The sequence below is a fragment of the Elephas maximus genome, chromosome 12 (genome assembly GCF_024166365.1).
Source record: "Elephas maximus indicus isolate mEleMax1 chromosome 12, mEleMax1 primary haplotype, whole genome shotgun sequence".
NCBI lineage: Eukaryota > Metazoa > Chordata > Mammalia > Proboscidea > Elephantidae > Elephas > Elephas maximus.
The window spans coordinates 58,340,792-58,359,158 of NC_064830.1; the positions used below are offsets into that span (position 1 = coordinate 58,340,792).

The following is an 18,367-nucleotide window of genomic DNA, read 5'->3' on the forward strand; positions in this document are numbered from 1 at the left end:
GGTGTGCCGTTGGATGAAGCGAGCAGGTGGGTGAAGATGTGTCACAGGAAGGGTCCACACAGCCCCCTGGGCAGTATCATCACCCCCGTTGTACAGATGGGGAAACAAGCTGGAGATGCAGAGGGGCAGTTGGTGGTAGAATCGGGGTTCAGGCCATCGTCTGCTCACTCAGCCCAGGCTCAGCATCACTGGGGTGGGGGCCCAAGCTGCCCTGGAGACCTGCCTGTTAACAATGAGGCTTTGGGCTCAGGGGGTCTGCGACCACCCTCTAGGCCACACTGTCCCACCCTGCACAGGCTCCTCTGAGACCCTCATCCCGTCCGTGGACCCTAGGGCCACCACCTCTAGTGAGAGGTGATTTCATGGGACTCGGGTACCCCATGGGGGGCCAGCAACCCCTCATGTCTGCGGAGTGGTTCTGACACCCCTGCCCAGGCTTCCACAAGTACTCATGGCAGCACAGCCCTGAGGTTCCCGCTGGTGGACATCTTCAGTGCAGAGAAGGTGGTGCTGCCCTGGCCACCCCCTCCCAGGCCAATCCCACAGGCAAGGCATCTCCCCCACCTTCATAGGGGCTACAGGCCTCGAGGAAGGGCAGGGCGTTCACTCCAGGAGACTCCTTGGACCCACGCAATCAAGAGAGGGACACAGCGCTCTTAACCAGCTGGCCCAGGTCTGGGAGAGGAACCTGGTGTGGGTCATTTGCTCCCCACTCCCTGCCATGAGAAAGGTTGATCGATGATGTGGTTTCCCATAAAGCTGTGAGAGCAGCCAGCACCATGTTAATCCTGGGTGGGGCTGTTTGCGTGAGCCCCCACTTTGGCTATGTCCCCAGCCCTACCTCCCCCAGGCTCCCCCCACTCCAGCACCCCAGGACAGACACTGATGGCTGCTGATTCAGCACCACGGACAGCTGCCTGGCTCTCCTCCCCTCTCCCCTCCTGCTTGAGGGGTTTATTTAGGGTGCAGGGGAACATGCCCCTTGGAGAGCACCCCAGCCACGGCCCAGCGGCCTGAGAATGCTGTGGGCTTTGGCCGGCACCACAGTGGCTGAGTCCCTGGGCGGCAGGGGAGCTGGAATGGGAAGGAGGGTAGGGAGCACACTCTGCAGCAGGAGGGCTGAAGAGTAGACATAAGGTAGCACTTCCCCTGGAGAGATCATGGAGTGGGATGGTTCCCTGCTGGTGGAGGCCTGGGCCCACCGGTGGGCAACCTTGGTGTGGGAAGTTGGCTTTGCATTTGGAAGTGCACAGGCCTGGGGGATGGGGGAGGTGATTGGCACTGTGCCGAGGAGGCAGCACACCTGGGGGACTCTGAGTGTGGCGCATAGGACCGGCGGGGTGGGCGCAGCATTGGGGGGGTTCTGAGACAGAGTCTATGTCCCCTGCTGCTGATGGGGTCTCCCAGCCTGTGCCCAGCCGGGGCCCTCCAGGAACTCTCCACCCAGGCTGAACAGAGGGTCTCTGAATGGTGGGGGGTAGTGCCTGGGGTCCCTGCCTGTATGTCTGCAGAATGGGGAGCATCAGCGAGGTTCCTGAGGTGAGGCCAGGGGCACCAAGGAGTGGGGGGGACGGGCAGTGAGCACAGGGCGGCTCGCTGGGCCTCGGCCTGGCTCCAGGGACCCCATGGGACAGGCCATCTCCGAGCTGCAGCCCCCGCGCCCTCCCCTGGTCCCTGGAACTGGGATGTCCCTGGCTGCTTGACCTGCCACCAGGTCTGGGCAGCATGCATGTCCCCTCCCAGTGCCAGCACAGCCGCCTCCTCTGGCCTCAAGTCAGCCCAGCTTCCTTGGTCCCTGAGTGGAAATCAGCTCTGATTAGCAGAGCTTGGTTCAAAACCTAGAAGATTTTTAATTAGAACTTGACAAACCCACCTGTGTAATTAAGGCTCCAGAAGTCCCAGGGCTTGCGGGTGGCCAGGGCCCATGTCCTCAGCTGTCCACAGAACATGACCACAGAGCCAGGCTGTGATGTGGAAGGAGAGCCCCACCCCTTAGTGTGTTGAGGGAGCTGGTTGGGCATGTGGCTGGTGGGCCTTGTGGTCTGGCAGCCCCTCCCTGGGGTGGTACAGGCTGGGTGGCCAGGGGTCTGACCTAGAACCAGGTGCTCAGCTATCTGGTCAGACTGTGGAGATATGGGGAGTGGGCTTGACCCCCCCAGCCCACTTCCTGTCTGCACTCTCGGAGGGTCAGGCAGGGGTCTGAGCAGCACTCAGGTCTCTGTGCAGAACCTTTGAGGCTCCAGGCACTGTCCTCTCCTGTGAGTCCCTGGGCGGCAGGGGAGCTGGAATGGGAAGGAGGGTAGGGAGCACACTCTGCAGCAGGAGGGCTGAAGAGTAGACATAAGGTAACACTTCCCCTGGTGGTCAGCTTGCCAGACGCTGGTTCCAGGACCCTGGTCAGGCTTGCCCGCCCCCCAGCATCCACCCCATTCAGCCCAGGAGACTCTATGCCTCCCTGCCTTTCCCAGCCCTTGGCTTCAGGATCCAGCCCTCACTTGGCACCCAGGGAGGCCCTGTTTAGCCTTACCTTAGTGAGAATCTTGGGGGGTGGCGGGGAGGGGGGCAGGCAGCAGGCTGGCTCTGGGCGCCACCAAGGACTCTTGGCAAAAAGCCAAGTGCAGGGCAGGCATGAATATTTGTCGCCTCATGAGAAGGGCCCTGTGTCCCCTGCGGCCTCCAAGAGGATCTTGGGGATGGCCTCAGAGTGGACACAGAGCTGACCCAGAGAAATCAGGCAATGGGCCAGAGACATCAGGAGGCGGGCCCACCCCTGGGTTGGTGGAGGACAGGGGAGCTGGGGGCTGACATGGGGGCCTCTCGGGCAGGGGTGCTTTCAGGGGATGGAGGGATGGAGGCTGCCTGCTGGAGGGGCATGGGGTGGGGGGAGGGCATGCAGAGGAGGAGCAGCCCAGCTGCCAATGGGATGGATGCTCCCACACCCCATTGGGTGGATAGGCAGATTGAGGCCGGGTGGGGGCGGCTGAACCACCTGCAAGGGCCAGCTCCAGCCAGGTCCAGGCCCAGAGCTGCCATGTCCCCACTCCCCCCTCCCCCATACGGCCACCCCTTTGGTCTCTCGAAGCCTTTGTGCTGCTCCTGCCCAAGTGAAACACCACCACCACCACCCCTGGGAAAATTACGGCTCTGGAGACAAACAGAGACAGGCCCTCCCCAGAAATGTGCTCGTTGCCCCAGTTAAGGGACAAAGATACCCTGCAGGGAGGGCCAACCTCTTGGAGCTGTAGCCGGGGGGGGGGGGGGTGGTGCGGTCAGGGGGCCAAAGAAGCTGAGTGCGGGGTGCAGGGCTCAGCTTCCAGGGTCTCCTGGTGAGCACAGCCCGGCAGTCGTGGCGCCCGATGTCCGGTCTAAGCCCGGCGCTGCTGCACCCACTCATGTGACCTCAGGCAAGTCACCACACTCCTGGGCTTCCTTATTGATCAAGCAGGGTGGTAACAGCTGAGTAGGTTCCCAGGTGTGTGGATGGGTGTGGAGTTGGGCCCAGATTTGTGGCTGCTCTTAGCTGAGGGCCTTTACACGCTCCCTCTGCCCCACCCACTGGGGAGGACCTTGACCTGGAGACCTGCAGCCCCTCTCCTGGCCTCTGTCACCCCCTACCCTCAAGTGCGTGTGTCTGGCCCAGGGCTCAGCGGTGAGGCTGGGCTCTGTTTTTCCACAGCCCAGTTACCACAGAGGCACTTGTTACTGCTGAACCCATTAAGTGTAATTACAAAGTCCTCAGTGGCCAGGCTGAGGTACACGTCCTGCCGGCTGGCCCAACCTGCCTGCACCTGTCCCCATGGTACACCCTCAGATGGCTGGGGAGCTGAGTCGCGGAAGGCTTTTCTCCTCTCAGCAAGGGCCAGGCCTCTGGGGGGACTGGGGCCTCCGTCCCACTGGAAGAAGGTGCCCCACAGAGTCGGATGCCTCCTCTGTGTGTGTGGGATCTCTGGGGTGGGATGTGTCTGGGTGGGTCCTGGCTGGGGGGAATGCTCCCCACCTGTGGGGGACACCATGCCTGCAGCTGCGCTGGTGGGTGTCTGCATTTTCCTCACAGGTGGGAACCCCCAGCTCAGGACCCCCATGCAGCCTGGCCCCCATCTGGGAGACCTGGGGCCTTGCTTCTGCCCTACCGGCACCCCGTTTTCCTGGTGAACCACCTGGGGCAGGTTGCCCAGCTTGGCAGTGGGCATGGGAACCAGCCTGCTGTCAGGGGCCGTGTGTGGAGCCATGGCGCCACCTGGTGGCCATTCCAAGAATGGGCGGTGTTTTTACCCCCAGCGGCGCAGAGTGGGGGTTGGTGGGTTCCCTGCATTGGGGGAGCTTTGCGGGGCGCACACGCAGCATCTGCAGGTGGGCGCTCATGAAGATGTGGGTGTGGATCCGTGAAGAGACACGCAGGCACATGCACGCCCATATGTCCGCTTTTCCAATGGGTGTCAGTTTAAAAGTATGAGACCCTTCCCCAGCCCCTTTCTGCAGTACCGGCTCTGCCTATGGCTGACCTGGCCTAACCTTCCTCCCCTCGCTGGGACCCTGAAGACCCCAGCCCTGGCTAGGCGTCTGTTGCTAGAGCTGTCCTTTTGGGGTCCACCTTGGGCAGGATGGGGTGGGGAGCAGATAACCTCAGAGCTGTGAAGAGCGCAAGGAAGCAAGCACCCTGCCACTGCCGGTTCACCACGTTTCCGACCCTATTTGGGGTTGGGGATTGGAGGATGGGGGTGCATGAGAGGATGGGGGTGCATTAGAGGATAGGGTGCATAAGTGGATGAGGTGCATTAGGGAATGAGGGTGCATTAGGGGATGGGGTGCATTAGATGATGGGGTGCATTAAGGAATGGGGGTACATTGGAGGATGGGGCGCATTAGGGGATAGGGGTGCATTAGGGGATGGGGGTGCATTAGGGGATGGGGTGCATTAGGGGATGGGGTACATTAAGGGATGGATGTGTGTGGGAGACGAAGCCCGGGAGGGAGGGGGTGTACCGAGAGCCTGGGAAGGGGTAGCGGCTGGTCTTTGCTCCCATGGTGCCTTGGTTTACACCTCTGTATACAGGCATTGGCGGTGGGTGTCCAGGGTGTCAAGGAGCCTGTGGTTAGGGGTGCCCACCTGGGCGAGAGTTTGGGGAGGGAGTGTCATGAGGGGCCTGGCCTGGGTCTCCTCACTGTGCCACAAGCAGGTCGGGGCCTCAGTCCGTTGGTGCTGCGTGCTTCGGTGGCACGCTGGACTTTCAGGGTTGACACCCGGCAAAGGAGGGTCCCTGCCTGGAGCGGGACCCAGCCTGTGGAAGTTGCGGAGCCCTGAGGGCAGGTCTCTCCCACCCTTCTCTTCCCGTGGATCCTTAACTCGCGTGCCCGCCCGCACGTGGTTCGAGCAGGTCAGCATGCTGGTCATCCTGCTCAATTGCGTTACCTTGGGCATGTTCCGGCCCTGCGAGGACGTCGAGTGCCGTTCGGAGCGCTGCAACATTCTGGAGGTGGGGCGTGGTGTGGCGGAGTGAGGGGGTGCAGTCACGGGAGGGGAGGGGCCTGGAGGTGAGAGGGGCAGGGCCCTGAGACCAGGAGATGGTCAGGGAGGGTAAGCACATGGGGCAGAGGGCTGGGTCGCTCTTCCCTTAAGTGATGTGGCTGTCCTGTCTCAGAGAGACGGCCCCTTGGGGCGTGGGGGATGCAGTTCACGCCTCTGGGGCTCCCTCCGCCTCCCCCCAGGCCTTCGACGACTTCATCTTCGCCTTCTTCGCGGTGGAGATGGTCATCAAGATGATCGCCCTGGGGCTGTTCGGGCAGAAGTGTTACCTGGGCGACACCTGGAACAGGCTGGACTTCTTCATCGTCATGGCGGGGTACACCCCCAGGAGGGGGGCGTACGGTCCTGGGAGGAATGGAGGGAGGGGCGTGCGTGGATAGGGGTCCCTCTGGGGTGGGGGGCGCCGCAGCTGAACAGACATGGGGCAACCAGTGCAGTGTGAGGGCTCCCCAGCATCGCCCGGCACCCAGCCCCTCGGGGTACCAGGTCTTCCTGCGGGTATGGCCACGTGCCCCACAGTCCTATGCACTTGACTGGAAAGCAGCCTGCTAGAAGGAGCATCCGGGGCTGGGGCAGGATCAGAGGGGGCCTGGGGACAGGGGGCTGCCCAGCTGTCCTGGGAGCTGCGGCCACAGCAGAGGGGGGTCGGGCTGAGGTCGGGTGGATCAGAGTCCTCCCTCATCCTCGCACTCCCCCAGCATGTTGGAGTACTCCCTGGATGGACACAACGTGAGCCTCTCGGCCATCCGAACCGTGCGCGTGCTGCGGCCCTTACGTGCCATCAACCGCGTGCCCAGTGAGTGATCTCTCCACCCTGCCCCGCTGCTGGCCACGGGGAGCCTGCTTGGGTGGGGGGCTCCGGTCCACACCGGGGCGCAGCGGGAGTCCCAGGCCCGGCCCTCAGCAGGTAGTCAAGATCCATGTGTTGAGTGGGGACGGGGCATCCAGGAGCGTGGGGAGGTTCGCCGTCCTGACCCCTGCCCTCCCAGGCATGCGCATCCTGGTCACGTTGCTGCTGGACACGCTGCCCATGCTCGGGAATGTCCTCCTGCTCTGTTTCTTCGTCTTTTTCATCTTCGGCATCATCGGCGTGCAGCTCTGGGCCGGCCTGCTGCGCAACCGCTGCTTCCTGGACAGTGCCTTCGCCAGGTGCGCAGGCCCCAACCCCCGCTCCCGGCAGGCCACGCCCCACTCACGTCCAGTCAGAGAGCGCACCCTGCAGGCCCCACCCAACCAGAAAGCCAAGCTCACTGAAAGGCCCCACCCACCTTAAGGACGCACCCACCCAGCAGGCCCCGCCCCCGGCGGGCAGGCCCTACCCCCAGCAAGCGTGGCTCTACCTGGAATGTTCAGCGCTGAGTTGGGGGAAGGTTCTAGGTTCTGGGTCCCCGCCTCATCCCATTTACGCATGTTTCTCTCAATTTCTTTTTCTTCTTAATTTTTCTGCTAATGTGTCTGTCTCTCTTTTATTACGCAATGTTTTATCGTGTTTTTGATGAAAGTTTACACAGTAAATCGGTTTCCAGTTTAACAGTTTCTACAGTTTGTGGAGTGATGTTGGTGTGTGCCTGTCTTTTTCTTTCTGTACATATATGTATTTATTTTTCTCCATTTTCCATTTTGCTTTTCCCTCTGTCTCTATTATGTTAATCTGTTTCTGTCTCCGTTGTCTTTCTGTTTCTGTCTGTGTCTCTTTCTCTGTCTCTTTATGTCTCTCTGTGTCTCTCTCTGGGCACCCAGTATCTGGGACTGCCCCAGCCAGGACTGGTACTAAGGGGAATGAGGAGGTCAAGGCAGGGTAAGGGCCCACTCACTCACACATCTTCTCAGGGCAGGTGGGGGAGGGCCTAGGACCCTACAAAAAGACCCCAGTAATGCATGGAGCACGATGGGTCTCAGAGCCCTCCTCCAGCTGTCCAGGCTGCCCTCCTATCCTAGGCACCCAGGCAGGGGTTGTGATGCCCTGCCCATATCACTGACCGGCATGTCATGGGCTGCCCATGTCTCTGGCTGCCATGTCACTGGCCACCACGTCACTGGCCGCTGGCTTGGCAGGGGAGCGCTGTAAATCGAAGAAGGCAGGGCACGTGGAGGGAGTTCCAGGGGAGGGGTCTGTTTTGCAAAATTTGTGTATGCCCTTGGGCACTCCACCTAATTGTCTCTCACTGCACGGACCAGATCCCAGTACCCAGGTGGGCCCATTTCACAGGTGAGGGAGTGGGGTCTATGGGTGGGAGGATTCAGGTCCAGAGGGGCCTTGGTTTCATGTCCCACCCACTCGCAGTAGGAACTGCCCTGCTCCTAAGAGACAGATTGAATGGCCAGGGACATGGTGGGGGAGGTGTGTGCGAGGTCCCTGTACGATCTGAGGGACCAGAGCTCCCCTGTACACACACACGTGTGCCCTACAAGGCGCCCACCCCTGCCACCTTGACTTTGGCTGCCCGCAGGAATGACAACCTGAGCTTCCTGAGACCGTACTACCAGCCGGAGGAGGGCGAGGAGAACCCCTTCATCTGTTCCTCGCACCGCGACAACGGCATGCAGAAGTGCTCACATATCCCTAGCCGCCGTGAGCTGCGCCGTGAGTGTACGCTGGGCTGGGAAGCCTTCACACAGCCACCTGCCGAGGAGGCAGGGGGCACCAGCCATAACGGCTGCATCAACTGGAACCAGTACTACAATGTGTGCCGCTCAGGGGGCACTAACCCCCACAACGGTGCCATCAACTTTGACAACATCGGCTATGCCTGGATCGCCATCTTCCAGGTGAGCAGAGCCAGGGCCTCAGCTTCCCACCTATAAATGGCGCCATGGTGCAGACCCTCAGGAGAGGAGCATGCTGGCAAATGGGGTTTCTGTGGCATCACCCTCATTGCTGGCGGGGGAGGCTGGCCCCACTGGGGCAAGGTGGGGGGGACATGCCATGCAGCCCAGGTGCTCAGGGGTCCGTCACCACGCCCCAGGTAATCACGCTGGAGGGCTGGGTAGACATCATGTACTACGTCATGGACGCCCACTCTTTCTACAACTTCATCTACTTCATCCTGCTCATCATCGTGAGTGTGGGGCATGTGGGGGCTTGGCTGGGGGGGGGAGCTTAGTGGGCAGGGGCTCCTCAGGCAGGGGCGCAGGCATAGGGGCTCAGCAGGTGGAGGCTCAGGCGCAGGGGTTTGGTGGGCAGGGGCTCAGGCAGATGGGCTCTATAGGTGGGGGCCTGGCAGGCAGGGGCTCGGGGACAGGGGCTTCACAGGCAGGGACTTGGGTACAGGGGCTCAGCAGGCCAGGGCTTAGGGGCAGAGGCTCAGGCACAGGGGCTCAGCAGGTGCAGGGGCTCCATGGGTGCAGGGTCGAGACCTCTGTGCATCAAGACTTTTGTCCCATATCCTCAGCTGCTTTGTCAGCAGGATGTTCCTCCCTGTCCCCTGGGGTCCCTCCTGTGCCCCTCCAGCACCAGCTGAGTTCCAGCTCCATTCCAGCCTCAGTGCCCTCATTGTGGCCCCTTGTACATGGCCAGGTCACGGGGTGGGGATACAGGGGCAGCAGAGACCTGGGTCTGCACTTGGGATGCCCCAGCAGGCAAGCAGGGGAGGCCCAGGAACCACCCTCTACATCGTAGGTGTCTGTCCCCCAGAGGCACTGAGCAAAGCAGAGACCCAAATTCCTGTAGCCCATCCCTCCCACCCCCAGCATACTCACTGCTGAATCCCAGCCCCCCAGGAGGGGGCAGCACACGGGCTCAGCGAGGCAGCGGCACCCAGGGCCAGCTCACCTGTCCACGCCTTCCTGCCTGTTGCAGGTGGGCTCCTTTTTCATGATCAACCTATGTCTGGTGGTGATCGCCACACAGTTTTCGGAGACCAAGCAGCGGGAAAACCAGCTTATGCGTGAGCAGCGAGCCCGCTACCTGTCCAATGACAGCACCCTGGCCAGCTTCTCTGAACCAGGCAGCTGCTACGAAGAGTTGCTCAAGTACGTGGGCCATGTGGTACGCAAGGTACAGCGGCGCGGCCTGCGCCTCTACGCCCGCTGGCAGAGCCGCTGGCGCAAGCGGGTGGGCTCAGATGCCACGCTCCCCGGCCAGGGACCTGGGCGGCGGCAGAGCCGGGCAGGCCGGCGCATGGCCTCCATCCACCACCTGGTCTACCACCACCACCATCACCACCACCACTACCACTTCAGCCACGGCAGCCCGCGCCGGCCAGGCGACCGAAACTGTAAGCTGGTGCGTACCAGCGCCCCAGCCTCGACCCCCGCCCCTGGCCCTGCACCCCCCGATGCCGTGCACAGTGTCTATCATGCCAACTGCCGTGTGGAGGGGCCACAGGAGCGTGTCCGGGCAGTCCACACCACCGCCACTGGCCTCAAGCTGGCCTCAGGTCTGGGCATCATGAACTACCCCACCATCCTGCCCTCAGGAACGCATGGCAAGGGCAGCGCCAGCCCTGGGTCTGAGGGGCCGCCAGGCACTGGGGTGCACAGCCCCACGGGCCTGAGCAGCCCCGACCCCTACGAGAAGATCCAGCACTTGGTTGGGGAGCATGGTGAGGTCCCCACCTGCCCAGGCACTGGGGGAGGTGACTGGTAGTTGGGGGTGGGGTTCCTGGGTATTGTCCTGGCCCTTGCCTCTGTGCCCACCAGGTGGGGGCACCCTCACAAGCCCCCAGTTTCCTCTTCTGTGAAATGGGTATGGTCACATCTTCTTGTCCTGTAAGGAGGGAGTGGGTTGGGAAGGGGCTTGTGTACCCCAGGGCTCTGACAGGGCAGGGGAGGAGAGAAGACCCACTTCTCTACCCCACGGGCCCCACTCTGTTCATAGCCTAGCCCCAAGCAGCTGGCAGCTAGGGGAGCGCAGAGTTTGCTCTGTCGATCTGGGGATTCCGAATCTGGCAAAGGAAATCCCCCAAACCCGCTAGGCTGGGGCCCATTGCCCAAGCCCCGCGTTTCTCTGTCTCTTCTCTTCTAATGACAACACCACTCATTGGATTAGGCCCCACCCCACATCAGGGTGACCTCATGTTAACTAACTACATCTGCAAAGGCCCGTATTTCCATACGAAGCCACATTGAGTTATTAGGCGTTAAGACTTTGATGTGACTATTTTGGGGACACAGTTCAACCCACAGCATGGGGGGAGCGGGCGTGGGTTTCCGGGGTGCCCAGATGCAGCACCCCTGAGTGTGTCCCTCCCTGCAGGACTGGGCCGAACCCCCAGCCGCCTGTCGGGCCTGAGTGTGCCCTGCCTGCTGCCCAGCCCCCAGGCAGGCACGCTAGCCTGTGAGCTTAAGAGCTGCCCCTACTGTGCCAGTGCCCTGGACGACCCTGAGCTCGAGGTCAGTGGCTCCGAGAGCAGTGACTCAGACAGCAACGGCATCTATGAGTTCACGCAGGATGTGCAGTGCGGTGACCGCCGTGACCCCCTGCAGCCACCTGCTGCTGAGACACCCAGCCAAGGTGGTAGACCTCGGCAGTGGGCACATGAGCAGGCGGCGGGTGAGCCGGGTGGGCCAGGCCGCATCTGGGCCGCCTTCAACGGCAAGCTGCAGCGCATTGTGGACAGCAAGTATTTCAACCGTGGCATCATGGTGGCCATCCTGGTCAACACACTGAGCATGGGTGTCGAGTACCACGAGCAGGTGGGCAGTGTGGGTGGCCCAGGGGCCACCATCATGAGCCCCAGGGTCAAGTCCCTCTGTGTCCTTCTGTAGACTTCAGCCTCTTGGGGAACCCCAGAGAGGGGGTTCGTGGGGGCTGGGTGCAGGAATGGCATTGGGGACAGCATGGTATCAGATATGGGATTTTAATCAGTCACCCGACAAACACCCAGGTGTCTCCCTGGGTTGGAGACACTACTGAGTGGCAACTAGGGAGACAAAAGTTCTCCCAGTCAGAAGGTGGGGACCGCTGTGAGGGTATAGCAGTGAGGGTGTTCAGCAGGCCACCCCAGCCTGTGGGCAAGCACCCCTCAGGTGTGGGGCTTGCCTGGCCTAGCTTCTGCAGAGAGAACACCGCCCCCACAAGTGACACAGACCTCACCCCTGCCCCGGCTGTGCCCACTGCAGTGCTCCTGGGCGGCAGGGAGAGGTCCCAAGAGAAGGACCCCTTCTGGGCCCCAGAGAAGGACTCATGGGGGTAGCATTTGGCCCCCTGAGTCATGGACCCCTCAGTAAGGCAGGAAGTGAGGGGACAGGAAGTGGGGGGAGGCACTGTCTAGATCTCCTCCACCAAGCATGGGGGTGGAGCCATAGTGGGACCCTGACCATGCCTACCACCCTCCACAGCCTGACGAGCTGACCAGTGCCCTGGAGATCAGCAACGTCGTCTTCACCAGCCTCTTTGCTTTGGAGATGCTGCTGAAGCTGCTGGCCTGCGGGCTGCTGTGCTACATCCGCAACCCATACAACATCTTCGATGGTGTCATTGTGGTCATCAGGTTGGCGGTCCCTGCCAGGTTGCACTTTGGGTGACCCACCCGCAGAGCACGCCCACAAGCAGAGGAGGAGTGCTCATGGCAGCATTTTGTGAAGGGCTGTGAAGAGTGATGGTTCAAATGGGAGCCGCCCTGGGGCCCTGGTGGCCAGAGCACTGTCCTGGGCAGTCCCCTGCCTGGGCCCTTAGCTCCTCCCTGCAGATGCCATTAGACATACACAGTTAGGTCTGCTGCCTCTCAAATGGAAGCTTCTGGAATCTTGGTGGAGCTGTTCCCAACTTAGATTTAGCCCCACGAGGAAATCTGGCTAAAGTGCCGAGTTATATTTGTTTCAGGAGTGAACTTCTGCATCAAAGTCAATATAGAAAGGAACAGGAGAATTTGGAGAACTTCCCCAAATCTTCCTCCAGAAGGAGGCAGGACCTCAGGAATCATGGAGTTTCCTGCCCTAGTCGGGAGGGGGTCTGAGCAGGAACATAAGAGCCAGAGAGGCTGTGAAACGCATGGGACAGGGGAAAGCCCTCAATCAAGAAGCTTCACCAGAGCTTCTGGGTGGGGGCTGATTAGGCTGCTTCCAAGGTGCTGCCAAAGCTTCCAAGGTGCTGCCAAAGCCCCTCTGCCCCTTGGCACCTTGATGCAGCTGGACCTGCTTTCTGTCACGGGATTGAACAGAGACCACGCATGTGGCTCTCAGAGTTTCTGCTCCTGGGGTTTGGGTGGACACGGGACCCCAGGGTGTGAGAACGAGGCCTTTCTGACTGTGTCTCCCACACCCCTACTCACAGCGTCTGGGAAATCATTGGGCAGGCAGACGGTGGCCTGTCAGTGCTGCGGACCTTCCGGCTGCTGCGGGTACTGAAGCTGGTGCGCTTCATGCCCGCACTACGGCGCCAGCTGGTGGTGCTCATGAAGACCATGGACAATGTGGCCACCTTCTGCATGCTGCTCATGCTCTTCATCTTCATCTTCAGGTGGGCGGGCTACAGCCGGGGCAGGGGGGCAGGGCCACACCCAGAACAGGTGGGATGGGCCACACCCAGGGCAGGTGGGCGGGGCCGAGGCAGCTCCAGGCCTAGACTCCTTCTCTGACCCCACTGCCCCCCATATCCTGCTCACGGCCCCCTGCTGCCCCCCCATCCCGCTCATGGCCCCTGCTCCCACCCCTGACCTGCTCATGACCCCTTGGCGCCCATCCTGCTCATGGCCCCCCGCCCCTCCCCCCAGCATCCTGGGCATGCATCTTTTTGGCTGTAAGTTCAGTCTGAAAACAGACACAGGAGACACCGTCCCCGACAGAAAGAATTTCGACTCCCTGCTGTGGGCCATCGTCACCGTGTTCCAGGTAAGGCCTGGGGCAGGTGCAGTCTCTGGCATGGATGCAGGGGGTGAGTCAGCCATGCTGCCAGGAAGGGAGCATGGCAGCCATGCACTCAGAGCCCTTCCTGTGCTGAGGGATTTGCATGGTCCGGCAGTGCGGGACGTGACCCCACCCCCGCTGGGCACCGCTGCCTCCCTGCTCCCCCCAGATCCTCACTCAAGAGGACTGGAACATCGTCCTCTACAATGGCATGGCCTCCACCTCCTCCTGGGCTGCCCTCTACTTTGTGGCTCTGATGACCTTTGGCAACTACGTGCTCTTCAACCTGCTGGTGGCCATCCTGGTGGAGGGCTTCCAGGCAGAGGTGAGGGGGCGTGAGGGAAGAGCTTCCTGGTGGAGGGGAAGGACTTGGGGGGAGGGGAGGGGAGGGCTTTCAGGTGGAGGTGAGAGGAGGGATGAGAGCTTCCAGATGGAGGTGAGGCAGGGAGAGGAGAGGAGGTCCTCCAGTGAAGGGGAGGGGCAGGTGGACATGGGGGGGTGGATGGGGTGGAGATGTGAGGAGTGGGAGCCTAGACACTGTGACCTTCAGGTGGAGGTGCCAGGGTGGGAGGTTGTGGGGGTTGGTGAGGGGGTGGGAGCCTGGGCAGTTAGAGAGGCTAGATTTCTCAGTGACCCTGCCCCTGCCCTGGACTGTGGCCTAGATGGCCCTCCCGTTTCCTCCCCTCTCCCACCCCCGACGGGCATTCTGTCGCTGGGGAGCTTAGCAGACACCCTCCTGCTCTGGGCCAGGGTGATGCCAGCAGGTCTGACACGGATGAAGACAAGACATCAGCACACTTGGAGGAGGACTTGGACAAGCTCAGGAACCTGCCGGCCACAGGTACGAGTGGGGGTGGGGGCTCCTGGGCAAGTACCTCGGGCAGTTCCCGCAGCACTGGAGGCACAGCCCACGCCTTCCCCCTCCTCCTCCTCCCCTCAGAGATGAAGATATGCTCCCTGGCAATGACCCCCAACGGGCACCTGGAGGGCCGGGGCAGCCTGCCCCCTCCCCTCATCATGCACACAGCGGCCACTCCCATGCCCACCCCCAAGGGGTCCCCCCACCTGGACTCAGCCCCTGGGCTGCTGGAATCTCGGCGTGGCAGCAGCGGCTCCATGGATCCCCAGCTGGGAGACCAGAAGTCTCTGGTAGGGACACCCCCCCCGCCCAGCACACCGTCCCCACCAGCCGGCTCTGTATAGCCCCTCCCCCGGAAGAGCCAGAGCCCTCCACCTCCTCACACCTGTGGAACCCCATCCCCACCCCAGCCTTGCGAAGACCCATTAAGTGAGGGCCTTGTTTTCCATATTGGAAGCAGGTCCTTTAGAATTTCCAGTAGGATGTAACACAGGAAGTTTATCTTCCAAATCACAATGAAAGGTAAAAGCTGGCCGAGCTTACAGCGTGTATCAGAGAGAGACACAGAACAGTGACAGCAAAGATGCATAACAGTGCATGGAAAGGATGACAGGTCAGGCGGGGCTTCCGGTGGTCTCCAGAAACAAAAAACAGCTTGTTCCAGTTACAGCCAGATTGGCTCACGTGGGATTTCAAAACAAACCCCATTAGTCATGAGGAAAATGGAGGTCCAAACCACAACGAAGCACCACCCCACATCCTTTAAGGTGGTTATTTGGAGTCCACGGGTGGTGCACACAGTTAACATACTCGGCTGCTAACATAAAGGTTGGAAGGTGGAGTCCACCCAGCGGTAACTCAGAAGAAAGGCCTGGCAATCTCCTTCTGAACAATCAGCCATTGAAAACCCTGTGGAGCACAGTTCTACTCTGACACATGTGGGATCACCATGAGTCTGAGTTGACTCGTGGCAACTAGCTAGGACAGCTGTTATCAAAGATAAGGAAAAATAAGTATTGGTAAGGATGTGGAGAAACTGAACCTCAGCCATGTCTGGTGGAAATTTAAAATGGTGCAGTCGCTATGGAAAACAGTTCGGGGGTTCCTCAAAACATTAAGTACAGAATTACTATATGATCCAGCAATTCCACTCCTAGGTATCAACTCCAAAGAATTGACAGCAGGGACTCACATACTTGCACACCAATGTTCACTGTAGCACTGATCACAATAGCTAAAAGGTGGAAACAACCCAAGTGTCCATCAACAGATGAATGAATAAACAAAATGTGGCATATCCATGCAATAGAATATTAAAAACAAACAAACCTCCATGCAACGCCACCCCCGGCAGACACAGTCAAAACTGGCTTCTCCGTAGGGTCGAGGTGAGGGATAGGCAGAGCAGGACCCCAGCCCAGCAATGGCTGTCAGCCACTGCAGTACTTAATAGCTGGGTCTTGAGCTGGGTGGTCTCTGAGTCTCAGGGATTGTCTTAGTTATCTAGTGCTGCTATAATAAATACTACAGATGGGTGGCTTTAACAAACAGAAATTTATCGTCTCACAGTTTAGAAGGCTAGAAGTCAACTTCAGGGTACCAGCTCCCAGGGAATGCTTGCAGTCTCTGTCGGCGCTGGGGGAGGCCCTTGTCACCAATCTTCTCCTGGGTCTAGAAGCTTCTCAGTTTAGGGACCCTGGGTCCAAAGGACACACTCCATTCCTGGCTTGCTTTCTTGGTAGTAGGAGGTCCCTCTCCTCTCTGCTCACTTCTCTCTTTTATATTTCAAAAGAGATTAACTCGAAATACAGCCTTGTTTTAGTCATCTAGCAGAAGTACCACTAGTAGATGGCTTTAACAAAGAGAAGCTTATTTTCTCACAGTATAGTAGGCTAAAAGTCCAAATTCAGAGTGTCAGCTCTGAGGGAAGGCTTTCTCTCTCTGTCAGCCTCCTCATCAATCTTTCCCTGAATTAGGAGTTTATCTACACAGGGACCCTGCGTCCAAAGGAAGACTCTGCTTCCAGCACTGCTGTCTTGGTGGTATGAGGTCCCACTGTCTCTCTACTTTCTTCGTTCTTTTATATCTCAAGAGATTGCCTCAAGACACAATCCAATCTTGTAGACTGAGTCCTGCCTCACTAACACAACTGCCACCCATCCTCCCTTGTTAACATCATAGAGGCAGGATTTACAACAAGTCGGAAAACCACACAACACGGGAATCATGGCCCAGCAAATTGATACACACATTTTTTTGGGAGGACAGAATTCAATCCATGACAAACCTAATCCCATAGATTGTGTTCTGCCTCATTAACATAACGGCCTTGAACCCTGCCTCATTAACACCATAGAGGTTAGGATTTACAACACATAGGATAATAACATTAGATCACAAAATGGTGGACAACCACACAATACTGGGAATCATAGCCTAGTCAAGTTGACACACATTTTGGGGGACACAATTCAATCCATAACATTCCACCCTTTCGCCCCCCAAAATTCATGTCCTTGCCACATGTAGAACACATTCACCCCATTATATCCCTTGAATCAACTCCAAGTTCAAAATCTCATCTTCTGCAAAATTCCTCTTAATCTGTGAAATCTACACCACAAGTTACTTGCTTCCAAAGTACAATGGTGAAATAGGCACAAAGTAGACATTTAAATTACAAATGGGAGAAATTGAAGGGTAAAAAAGGAATAACCGGAACTAAGTAAGTCAAAAGCCCAATAGAACAATTTACATTAGCTCTCAAGACTTGAAAATAATCCTCTGTTTTCTGAGACCATCTAGGCAGTGGCCTTGTCCTCCAAACTCTGGGTGTTGGCCATGCTGTCTGGATTCTGGGTGGTGATACTTCAGCCCTGGGCTTCAGTTCTACCTTCCAGTCCCACTGGGATGGCAACACTGCTTCCTGAGGTTTGGGCAGCCCCATTCTCTTAGTACATTTGAGTGACATCCCCACACTATTCTTCTGCCCCTTGGGCATGGCAGCCGACCCCTCAGCTTTGGGCAGCAGATCCAACCCCATCCCACTGGCACTCTTGAACAGCAGCCCCACACTCAGGAACTGAGTTGGTGAAGATCTGACTCTTTCAAACCTCAGAGGCTGTGGCTTCACCCTTTGAAACCAAGGCAGCTCTGTTTCCTGTGCTCCTTGTCTCTTCAGCGTCCATTTCCTGGTTCCTTGGCCTTTCGGCATCTTGGCCCCTGAGGCCTCGTGGGCCAGCCTGGCCTCTGCCCTGCTAAGGCAAGTGCTACAAAGCCCTTTAGCTCCACCAGTGAGTGCCCAGAGGCACCCTATTCTGCCAGTAAATCTCAGCCAGAAGGCACTCGGCTCTCTTCCTCCGTGAGTCGGCAAGCCTAGCTCCACCTATAAGTGCCTTGAGGCACCCTGCTCTGCCAGGAAGCCTCCCGTGCAAAGGCACTCAGCTCTCTCACTTCGTGGGTCAGCTCCCATACCATCTTGCACCAATCTCTTGGTTCTGCTGCTGCCATTTCTCTGCTGCTGCTTCTCACCATCAGCACCATCTCTGATGTTACAGCTTTCCTCACTCCCTTCTGAGCCCTCACCATAATTGTCTTTTATGTCCATAGTTCCACCAACAGTCTCTTCAGGGCAATCTACACTTTTGCGGTTGTTGTTGTTGTGTGCCGTCGATTTGATTCTGACTCATATTGACCCTATAAGGCGGAGCAGAACTGCCCTATAGGGTTTCCAAGGAGCACCTGGTGGGTTCAAACTGAGTTTGGTTAGCAGCCAAACTCTTAACCACTATGCCACCAGGGCTCCTTCTTTTACTATTAGGCACTTTAAAACTCCTCCAGCCTCTGCCTTTCACTCAATTCCAATACTGCTTCCACATTGTAGGTATCCGTTTGAGCAGCACCCCACTCTCGGTACCAAATTCTGTCTTAGTTATCTAACCAGTGCCATCAAGTCAATTCGGACTCATAGTGATCCTATAGTACTCCTCTAACACATACCACAAGTGGATGGCTTTAACAAACAAATTTATTCTCTCACAGATTAGGAGGCTAGAAGCCTGATTTCAGGGTGCCAGCTCCAGGGGAAGGCTTTCTCTCTCTGTTGGTTCTGGGGGATGGTCCTTGTCATCAATCTTCCCCTGGGTCTAGAAGTTTCTCAGCGCAGGGACCCCAGGTCCAAAGGACAAGGGATGTGC

The 18,367-nt window shown here is 58.7% G+C and overlaps 1 protein-coding gene across 3 annotated transcripts in view; it reads left to right on the forward strand.

Annotated features, from left to right (window-relative positions):
* The window catches only part of CACNA1H (calcium voltage-gated channel subunit alpha1 H), a 64,519-nt gene that overhangs the window by 29,794 nt on the left and 16,358 nt on the right, over window positions 1-18,367 (forward strand). For all 3 annotated transcript variants that reach the window (XM_049903130.1, XM_049903131.1, XM_049903132.1), the window contains exons 3-16: window positions 5,362-5,474; window positions 5,707-5,840; window positions 6,223-6,320; window positions 6,514-6,673; window positions 7,975-8,293; window positions 8,491-8,583; window positions 9,324-10,068; window positions 10,722-11,161; window positions 11,807-11,958; window positions 12,741-12,926; window positions 13,180-13,297; window positions 13,482-13,637; window positions 14,063-14,153; window positions 14,253-14,461. In XM_049903130.1, coding sequence (XP_049759087.1) covers window positions 5,362-5,474; window positions 5,707-5,840; window positions 6,223-6,320; window positions 6,514-6,673; window positions 7,975-8,293; window positions 8,491-8,583; window positions 9,324-10,068; window positions 10,722-11,161; window positions 11,807-11,958; window positions 12,741-12,926; window positions 13,180-13,297; window positions 13,482-13,637; window positions 14,063-14,153; window positions 14,253-14,461 — 3,014 coding nt within the window. The remainder of the gene's footprint in view (window positions 1-5,361; window positions 5,475-5,706; window positions 5,841-6,222; window positions 6,321-6,513; window positions 6,674-7,974; window positions 8,294-8,490; window positions 8,584-9,323; window positions 10,069-10,721; window positions 11,162-11,806; window positions 11,959-12,740; window positions 12,927-13,179; window positions 13,298-13,481; window positions 13,638-14,062; window positions 14,154-14,252; window positions 14,462-18,367) is intronic.